At 40.0% G+C, this 10537-nt stretch overlaps 1 protein-coding gene across 2 annotated transcripts in view; it reads left to right on the forward strand.

Moving 5' to 3' along the window:
* The window catches only part of HOMEZ (homeobox and leucine zipper encoding), a 56310-nt gene extending 48013 nt beyond the window's left edge, over positions 1 to 8297 (forward strand). For both annotated transcript variants that reach the window (XM_044058607.1, XM_044058608.1), the window contains exon 2: positions 4499 to 8297. In XM_044058607.1, the coding sequence (XP_043914542.1) occupies positions 4904 to 6649 (1746 nt within the window). In that variant the 5' untranslated portion in view covers positions 4499 to 4903 and the 3' untranslated portion in view covers positions 6650 to 8297. The remainder of the gene's footprint in view (positions 1 to 4498) is intronic.
* The last annotated feature ends 2240 nt before the right edge of the window (positions 8298 to 10537 follow it).

The raw sequence follows: 10537 nt of genomic DNA on the forward strand, positions 1-10537 counted from the left end.
CCTAGGCTAATGGCACACAAGTCTTTACAAGCCTAGCCAGTAATACCCCAGTATATGATGGTATTGGCGGCGCAGTGGTGCAGCAGTAATGTCGCCTCACAGCAAGAGGTTCTCCAGTTCAGTTCTCGGCTGTAGTGCCTTCTGTGCGGAGTCTGCATGTCCTGCCTGTGTTTGTGTGGGTTTTCTCTGGGTACTCCGCTTTCCTCCCACGTTACAAAGACCTGCATCTGGAGCCTTTTTCCCTGGGGCTCCACTGAAAATTGGCTTTTTTTCCAAGTCAGACTTTCCCAGTAAACAAATGTTAAATTAATTTATCTTACTACCCCATCCTATATCTGGGGAATTATCGGGTTGGTGGATCTTTGGGTGTTGGAGCCCTGAGTCATTTTATAGACTTCCTCTGTCATTTTTTGCATTATTTGAGTGTATTTTCCTCTTATGACCTCCTCTTAGAAAAAAGTCTTTGAATACATTTACTGCTTCTGTATCTCAAGTGACCAAACACACTGGAGTGCTTTTGATTCATCTGATACCTCTTCTGGAGCAGCTGCTACTGTATTTAAGAGGAGATTGCTTGGCTACTTTCTCAAGTTTCTCTGAGAACATTAAAGCTGAAATTTTGAATTTCCCTTGGTTTAGGGAGGTTATTTTAGATCATCTGCTCCTGATGTCCTTAAATGTGTGATGAGAGGGATGCTGATTCAAGGGGTAACTTAGATTTTTTCAACCTTCCTTCACAAGTTTGTTTAAAGGTTTTACACCAACCTCCGCATCTTTTTATTAAAAAGCAAAATAAGTATACCCAGTGAGCTTCTATCAGATTTGTTCCACTTCAACTGAAAGGAAAATGTTTTATTCATAAATGTTTCTGGTACAAAAGAAAGCCTTATGGAGGCTGCTACTAGAGCTTTGCTTTCTCAATCAGTTTGTGAAAGTTCCTAAGTTCAAAACGCTATTACTTCACTACCTCTTACCTCAGATTCCCCCTTTGTTTTGGTAAGTCTGGATTTAAATGATGCTTATTGTGGCATTGTTGCATTACAGCAGAGGTTCCCTGGTTCAGTTCTTGGCTGTGGTGTCTTCTGTGTTTAGTCTGCTTGTCCTCTCTGTGTTTGCTTGGGTTTCTTCAGGATTTTCTTGTTTCCTCCCACATTCCAAAGACGTGCAGTTAGGTGGATTGGATGCTCTAATTTGGCTATAGGTGTAAGTGTGTGAGGGTGAGTTATGCAAGAATAACTGTAGCAGGGCTAGCTATCTGGCGGTGTGAACGTTGGCTGTAGGTGATTGCCACTATTGGAGTGACACCCTGACCCTATGAGCAAATTTGAGAAAAAGGGGTTGTGGATGAATGGCCTCCAATTTCAAACTTTTAAGTTGTTTTTTGTATGTGAATTACATTTTTGGTTCTTTGCATTACCCTTTGGTTTATCCACTGCTTCTTGTGTGTTCACAGTGTCTAGCTCCAGTGACAGACTATCGCAGATTGTAAAGTGTTCTCATTTTACCTTATTTAGACAATTTGCTTGTCTTTGCAGAGCCCAAGTGTCAGGAAATCTTTCTGTTGGGCAAGTGATCTTTGTCACCGACTGGATTTCCAGGAGAACATTCAAAAGTATTGTTTGACTCCTTTATTTTACATGGTATTGTTTTCCAGGTGCATTTCCTAGATAACTCTGTTCATAGAGCTTTTCTTTAAGAAAAAAAGTAGATCTATATCTAGATCTATTGCTGAGTTTTTTCCAGTCAGCCCATGACTTCAGTAAGGGACTTTCTCATGATACTAGTATTCGTGGTGTCTGTTTCCTTTAGCCAGACTCCACATGAGAAAGATTCAGTAGTTTCTAAAATCTGAAATGTCCAAACATCTACATTCCTTATTTCAGTTTTGGGGTTTATAAAAAGGGAGCTGCTTTGGTGAAGAGACCAGTTTTGCCTAAATCCAGGTCTCCCATTTCAGCTCCAACACAGTTTGGAACTCCAAACTCCTTAGACTTGGCTTGGGGCGCAGTGTCTCTGAAGGTAAAAAGCTCAGGGTCATTAAAACAAGACAGGCCAAAATGCACACACATAGTTTAGGACTAACGAAATATCTTATCTGCGCTTTCTCAGTCATGTGGTCCAGTGATTACAAACCACACCACGGTGATGTTGTACATATAAATGGAGGGGGGGTCCAGATGTTAACCGTTTGTGCAGAATTAGTCGCAGTAACCGGAGATATTCTAATTCAGCACAGTCTTAGTCTACTGATATCTTGCATCCTGTCAAAACAAGCTGAGCAGGACTTAAATCAGGATGTCTTCCAGGATTTGATCCAATATATGGGGTGTATTCCAGGTAGATCTGTTTTGCCTCCATTGACAACAAGCAACCGGCAAAATTCTTCTCCGCTGTTCCTTGTAAGGCCTGGAAAACACACATTTTCATTCCCTTAGGAATGTACCTGTATGTCTTTCCATTCTTTCTGATATCAAGGGTCATTCTGAAGATTCAGAAAAACTTTCCATTTTGGTACTTTCTTCTGGCCCAGGCATCAGTGGTTCTATTTTGGAAATGGCCAAGTGCTATTACTCCAAGCTTTCACACAGACCGGATCTTCTCACAAAGTGGTTTGTTGGATACACCCCAGCTTGAAACAACTTCAAATAATTGCCTGGATGATTTTAGGCCGCTATTTTCTGAGAATGTGCAGGATGTATTAACAGAGACAAAGAAACCTACTGCTAGGAAATCATGTGTTACTAAATGGTCAAATTTTCTTGTTGCTGCTATGATAAGAACCAAAACCTTTTTAAAGCTAGTATTTTCTGGTTCCGCAACATTTAAGCGAGTTACTTTCTGACCTTTCTTACTCATCTCGTTGGCTCAAAGGTGAAGGTTGCTAACTGTAGTTTGAGCTGTAATCTATCAAGATTCATGTGTTGATCATTTCAGTATGTCTGCACACAGATCCAGCTTTCAAAAATATTAACACAGAGTGCCTTGAAAGGGGTTCATCTCAAATGGGTGGCTCTTCCTTGGGATCTTAATTTTGTTTTGGAAAAGTTACCTCTTGCTCCATTTGAACCAGCTAGTCAGACTGATGTGAAGTTCATAACATGGAAAAATGGATTTATTACTTGGTTTGTCTTCAGAAAGTGTCCATGTTGCAAACTCTAATGGTGGGTCAGTGTTATCTCATTTTTCACAAAGATGGAGTTTTCTTGTGAACTCTCCATTTATTTATGCCGAAAGAGGTGCCTAGAGTTTACATTAAGCCAAGCATCTGTTCAAAGAGCTTTTCTTTCTAATGGAAACCAGAACCTAAAAATGAAGTAAGGATTCTTCATACTCTAGATATCCACAGACAACTGTTATCTTGGCAGAACTAAAATCTCCAGAAACTCTGAACAGTTATTTTTTATAAAGATAAGAAAAAAGGAAAACCTGTATCCAAGCAGACTACTTCTAAATGGTTGTCCCATGCTATTTCTTTTTGTTATAACCACCATAACAAGTAATTTTGAGGCACGGTTAAGGCACATTTTACTGGAGTCTTGATTTTGTCAGTGGCTTTTGGGATAAGTATTTTAGAGGTAGCAGCTTGGTCTTCTGTACATATGTTTGCAAGGTACTACAAACTAGATTTTCCAGATCTGTAGCTGGCTTTCTTTTTGGGCTTCTGGACACCTAAGCCTTCCTCCTCCCAGTCTGTTTAAGCCATATAGTTATGGCTACTGTAGCAGTGATCATTTGAACATTTGCTGTTATGGCAAGTTTATTACTAAAGTGAACTGTGTTCATTATTTGCTCACTGCTGCAGTATCTACTCCCTTCATCCAACCCCCTTATTGTTTGGTATGCTTTTATGTTTCCAAAGTTTGAATGTTGAATATTTTCTAGTATTGTCCTTTTTTTAGGCTTCAGTTTCCATGAAAGCACTGAAGGGCTTGGTGACCAGACAGCTGATCTTCATCAGCTCTGCTCGGGTTGTCAATGGTCTGGATGTGTGGGAAGTGCCCTTAAGCTTTGGCAGATGGACAACTGTTGCATCCTGTGCAGGATATAACTCATGTAGCTCTGGTTATTGCAGCAGTCGTCATTCAGACATCTAATACTATGGTAAGTTTACTTGCAGAGCTATACTGTACATGCTCTTTGCTCACTGGTGCTGTATTTCATATTTTACAAAGATAGTTTCCTTGAGAAGCAACCTATTCTTTACACCTCAAGTGGCCAAATATTCTAATCAAAATCAAGCTGTTGATCTACTAATAATGTTCCCAAATCACACCAACCTAAGATGATTGCTTCACACAATGGATATCCACAGTTAACTTCGGTTTTGTTTGCACATAATTAAAGCCACCAGAAAAGATTTGCAACTGTTCACTTTCTTTGTTTTGGACAAATTGGGTCAGAGTAGCAGAAGACTGAAGCATGTTTACACTTTTACACAGAATATTGTGGTCTTTTTTCCTTCTTTTAATAGTACTTTTTTGTTTTGATTTTTTTACAGGCATTGGGCTTTGAGTGAAAAGTGAAACGTCTTCAGATGATGAATACCTTCAAAAAGCCCACCAGTTTGTATTATTGGCTATCATATGAAGTCGCAGATTAAAAAGTGAACACTGAATATTTGGTTCATTAGTGTCTGACACTCCATTGGTGCTGGATGAAAAATGAACTCTGTTTCAAGTATAAAAAGCTGATGCCTGGATATTTGTTAGAAATTGCTGCCATAGAGAACGTGCTATTGGGTGAATAGCCATTTGTAACTTTTCTTCCCGCCCTTCTTTAAGCTACGTTGCTGAGTTTTTTGTATGCTGTTTTGGAAGCAAAATTATTGCACAATTGTTTTTAAGTAGTTGAACTTGAAGGAAGCACTTTTTGGATATTTTTTTGCAGCACTAGACTTGTATTCATGAAAGAACACTATCCAGAAATGCAGCCAATTCAGGGACAGTTTAAACTGAAACCACCACCCAGTAAATCTCAAGACCTGTCTGTGGATATGACCTCAAGTCATGCACCAGAAACATATGCTATGAATCCTAATGCAGTTGTATGCTTGCCACCTGCCTCTGAAGATCTCCGACTAGTATGGACCTTGGCAGACCAAGCCAGCGAGTTGGATGACAATGAACAATTGATACAGTCCTTTAACAGGTTTCCATACCCGACTGTTCCAGAGATTGCTTTATTGTGTTTACGTTATGGCCTTCAGTTGGACAAAGTCAAAGTTTGGTTCATGGCTCAAAGGGTAAAATATGGAATTAGTTGGTCTCCTGAAGAGATTCTCGAGGTCCGGGCAAAGTTGTCGCAAAAACAAGAAGAGTGTTATTTTCAGCCACTTATCTCTTCAAAAAAGCAGACCTCAGAAAATTCAGAACAGCCCTGTCCATTATCTGCTGAACAGACTAATTTTTCAGTTCAGGAAGCACTAAAAACGCCACAGACTGCTCCTGTAAGTCAGGGAAAGCCTGAAGCAGAGTCACAAACCTCTACTACATGTCAGACATGGGAGTTAAATTCCATAAAACCAGATCTTTCTTGTAATTCCGTAAAGTCAGAGGTTCCCTGCCCTTCTGTTGACAGTGAAGTTCATGACTCTAAAGAGTTAAGTTCTTTAGACATTATGCTGCATGCAAATGAGCCATGTGGTTCAAGTAGGTTAGCTCCTTTAGCCACTGCTCCTCCTGAGAGCTCGGCAGAACTTGTAGACACTCCTCAGAGCTCAGCAGAATCCATGGGCCCTATAGAAAAAAGACCACGGCTTTCTGAACCACCTGCATCATCCTCTGCATTAGAAAATTACCGCAAGCCTAATGAAACTGTTGAAATTATAAGTAGTGACTCTGAAGATGAGGTTCAGGAAGTCGGTAGTTTGAACTGCTTCCAAGGTGTTACAGGTCTGCCTACTAAAGAAACTGGAAATGGCATGCCTGTGCATTTACCGGATTTGAGGTGTGAAGGCCTTCTTAACTCTTCAATTGATCCTTTTCAAAAGTTGGACTTTTCGGGCCCTGACTTGGCAGATCTTGAGAACCCTGACCTTCGTTTTGGCTCAGTATCGGTGGATCAACCTAGGAGGTTAAGTCTTCCAGCGAAGTTGAAAAACTTTCACTCTGCTTTTAGTATATGGAACTATCCATTCCCGAATGGACAATCTAAAGATTCTCCTGGTTTCAGACGCCAGAGAAAAACCAAAGAACAGCTTGCTATCTTAAAGTCCTTTTTCCTGAGGTGCCAGTGGGCAAAAAGTGAGGACTATAGTAGATTGGAAGAAATAACAGGATTATCTCGAGCAGAGATTATACAGTGGTTTGGGGATACACGCTATGCACTAAAACATGGACATCTCCGTTGGTTTTATGAGGGCAACCCAGAGGCTTTTCCATGTCGTTTAAGAAGCCTTCAAGGTCCGCCAAAGGACCAGATTGACATAAGATCTCCTACCTCCAAGTCTGGCGCTGGTAATGTAGAGTACGAGCCTTTAGAGCAATACCTTAACATTAAAGGACACTTGGATGACAAAGACGTGGACATGTTGTGTCGAGAGTCGAGACTGAACTATCAGCAGGTTGTTGACTGGTTTGCATCAAGGACCCAGGATGCTACAGCAGAAGTTGTTGTGTCCTTGAGTGATGATGAGGAACTATATGGATAGGACTGCCATTTTATTTTTTAGGCAAAGTATCTGCCACTGAAAAATTGATTTATATGGATATTTTATAAATGTTAATTCCTAAAAAGGTATAGCTAGAACTGCCAATTGTACCTTGCTCTTAGGAACCTTTTGGTATTGGCTTTGTTTCATGTGAATTTCCTCATAGTATGAATTTCCTAATGGTTTATAAAACAGATTGGCAGCATTGACAACTCAGTTTCTAAGTTCATTTAATTGATCCCATTTCAAACAGAGGCAGCTGTTTCTTTTTGTGTGGAATAAGCTGTCTTTGATTTTTCATCCCATTTTGTTGCATTTTAATGAACTTCTAAGACCACATCCTTCGGTGTTTTGGGTGAGGGCTTAATTCTGCTTTTCTGAATTGTTTTGTTATCATGCATATACATACACACACATACACACACACACACACACACACACACACACACACACACACACAGGTGTGTGTCACTCATCTGTCAAAAATTATGGGTGGCTGAAGTAAGCTTTGCTTTACTGGTATTACCACACCTTTCTAGTCCTAGTATGCCATAATCAGAAGTTTTGTTTCTGGCTTGCTTCCCTTGTAACTGCTTATGGAGAGTTGATCATTTTCCATTGTATTTGCATTGGGACAGTGCTCACTGATTCATGCAATATTCAACATATACCATAATTCTGGTATATTTAACCATTCCTTAAAAAGAAAGTGACTTTTGTGAGAGTAAATACTTTTCTATGTGTGATCAGTGCTGCACGATAGTGTTGTCTACATTTAGGGGCTGTCTTATCTGCCTGCCTGCCTGTAGGTGTATGGTTTATAACAAGACATGACAGTAGGTATGAAAGCTCTGGTTATTTGGCCTGACATGGTATGAGTTTTACATGGCATAAAATACATTACAGTTGCGTGTAACTTACACTTGGTAAACCTAAGATAGAGGGAAGCTGGTGTACCTAAATTGGAGTAAAGAAGGCCCTTTATTTTATATTCTAAATCAGATATTTTGTAACTAGCTGCTGGATCAGGTTTTTTTTTTTTTACACTAGTCATTGTATATACAGTATACTGTGTCATGGGTGTTGGCTGCTGTGCTCCTGACCTAATAGTGTAAGTAAATATGGAATGAACTAAAAACTTGAGACTGTTTCAAACATTAACTTATTGTGATTGATAGTTCATAGTAGTGATAAGGCACTTCAGGAAGCAAAGCTACAGTGAGATGGTTTCATGTGCCCCTGTCATGCCTTGTCATTACAGAATGTTTTCACTTAGCGCAGTTAATTCCTGTTGCAGTAAACGGGAATTAAATGATTAGCTGAAATACTGTATGTGACTGTTTTTTGTATTTTACAAATTATTGTATAATATATGTTTTCAAGGAATTTGATTTTATATCTAAATACATATACAAAGAGAAAGATCTCTAGTTGACAGGTAATAAAACTACCTCAGTTAAGATTTTGTATTGGGTTTCACATTTGACATTTTCATATTTTGGAGGTGTCCGCATCTTTGAAACACTGGAAGTTGATAAATGTTGCCAGTGGGCCACTTTACTGGTTGATCCCTGCCTGTATCATGTTCCCTGATAGTATTGCCATTTGAAGACACGGGGAATGGAATATATATTATGTTACATTATAATTGGACAATGTGTTTTTATTGCTTTACTGTGGTTTGTCTTATTTATTGGATTTGATCACCATATTTTTAACATTAAGCAAGGATTTTCAGCATTCATTTTTAAGGGTTGCCAAGCTATATCATTCTGTCTTCACAGATTTTTTTCTCCCCTTCATTATGTGGTACTGGAAATGCACACATTTAATTTTATTCCTAGGCTTTTACACTGAATGGCTGCTTATAATGTTAACCATTAGTGCTTGCTGAGTGGTGGTGTAATGTGCAGTCTGTAGAGGCGTTTTCCAAAATTTTCTGTTTCAGCTTAGAAATTGAGGTTTTAGTTTCAGCTGTACTTTTTTAATGTACAGGTTGCAGCTGTATACAGGTTGCAGCTGTATACAGATGTAGTGGAGTTAGTGTTTTTTCTTGCATCCATGATTGTTCTCTTCTGGATCCAGGAGCACCTAATTTGTTATATTTCATTAGGGGTTCTCAAGTATAAAAAATATTTCATGCAGAATGCTTTTCATTCTTGCGTTGGGCCTGTCTCCCCTTCCCCAGTGCATTTAAAGTACTGCAAAATGTTTTTGTACTTGTCTTTCATAAGCAGCCCTAAGAGCACTGGCCTAGTTAAGTTACTTGCTTTCTTAGTCCAGCAGCACATAGGTTTAGACAGTGGAAGCGAGGAAAGCTGCGTATCAATAGGTCATAGCCTGTACTTGTTGTTTTTCCTAGTACAATAAGCAGTAAACCAGATTTTTTATCTGGATTTCCTTCTTTGAATCTTCTGCATTCGGTGTCTCAGCCTCATCCAAGGAACAGAGTGTATGCCATCTTTGTTTACACATGCAATGCTGATACAAGTCTATTTTTTAAGTGGACATCAGTGCAGTACAATCTATTTGCTGTGAAACGAGCAAGAAGGAGGAAGTTTTATAAAATGCCAAAGGAAAAAAAAAAACTGCACTATGAAACCTCTGTAAAACAGGATTTGGATAGAATTCATATTAATTCTGTAGAAGACCATGACACACACGACTTGGGCCATCAGACAAAACTTTCCCATGCAGCCTACCCCTGTACACAATTGTGCACTCTTATTGACCCCCCCCTCCCCAAGATCCTTTTTGCTGTTTGTGGTTTGTAGCAGAGAAAAAATGATCCTATGCTGTAGTCAAATTTGTTGAGATTCTCTGTTTCAGTTTTCCTGACTTGTTATTCTCTGTTTCAGTTTTCCTGACTTGTTACATTTATTTCAGGCATAGGACAGCGAGTTCCATTTTTTTTCTTCAGTTTTGCTGGCAAAGTAGAGAGTTGGTAACTGTTGCATCTGATGTCTGTTCAGTCTTCATCAAACCTGTGGATCTCTGTTTCGACCTCTGAACGGACTTGGCCATTAGCAAGCTAAGGATTCCAAGCTAGAGCTCCTCCCACCCTACCCATACTGCCTTGCTGTTCTCAGGATACCTCAGATCTTGTTTGTAGTGCTCAGTGACGCATCATGGTTGAGTTAAAGCTCCTCTTTGGGTGTTTTTCTTAATGTGCTTTCCCATGAATTGTAAGTGGCCTATGGCCAGTCCTTTTATTTCTTTAACCTACCCTACTTCCTCTTTTCATCGTTTACACTATTAGAGAGAGGACTTTTTTTTTAATGTAGCTTTTTCTTCTATAGTGTGGTCGTCGCACTCCCTTTGTCACTATTTTTTCCCACTTTCCTTTGTTATGTCAGAGAAATCTGACTAGCCTGTTGGATTTAAAAAAAAATGCATTCCCTGTGGGCACAAGATCCCTGTATCTGATGCCCACAGAGTGTATTGTTCTATCTGCAAGGCCTTTCTCCCCCAGGTCCTTGCAAATAAAAGAAAAGTTGGTCCTTAGAGACCTTATTCCCCCTCCTACTCCAGCTGTTGCTTCTGTCTCAGGGGCTCAACCCCCCCCCCCACCAAAAAGTCTAATGAGGCCAGGGATCTTAAGAAACGGTCCCTGGACCCCTCCATGTTAATTGAATTGGAGCCTCCTAAAAAGGCCCTGAGGCCTTTGGAGCAGAGTTCATCAGCTCTGATGTCTGTCTCTTCCTCTCTGCCCCATACCCAGCTCTCTCTTCGGGGCCAGAGCTTGTGGTGCTGAGGGAAGGGATGATTCCCACTTCCACCAGGCATCACTCCAGACCCTCCTCTGTTTCCTCTTCCATCAGGTCGTCTCAGAGCCTGTCAGAGAATGAGGTAGACCAGATTGAGGAAGTTTTTCCATAAGCCGATCCA

This window comes from Protopterus annectens, chromosome 16.part0 (assembly GCF_019279795.1).
Source record: "Protopterus annectens isolate FY-2018-M chromosome 16.part0, PAN1.0, whole genome shotgun sequence".
Lineage (NCBI taxonomy): Eukaryota > Metazoa > Chordata > Ceratodontiformes > Protopteridae > Protopterus > Protopterus annectens.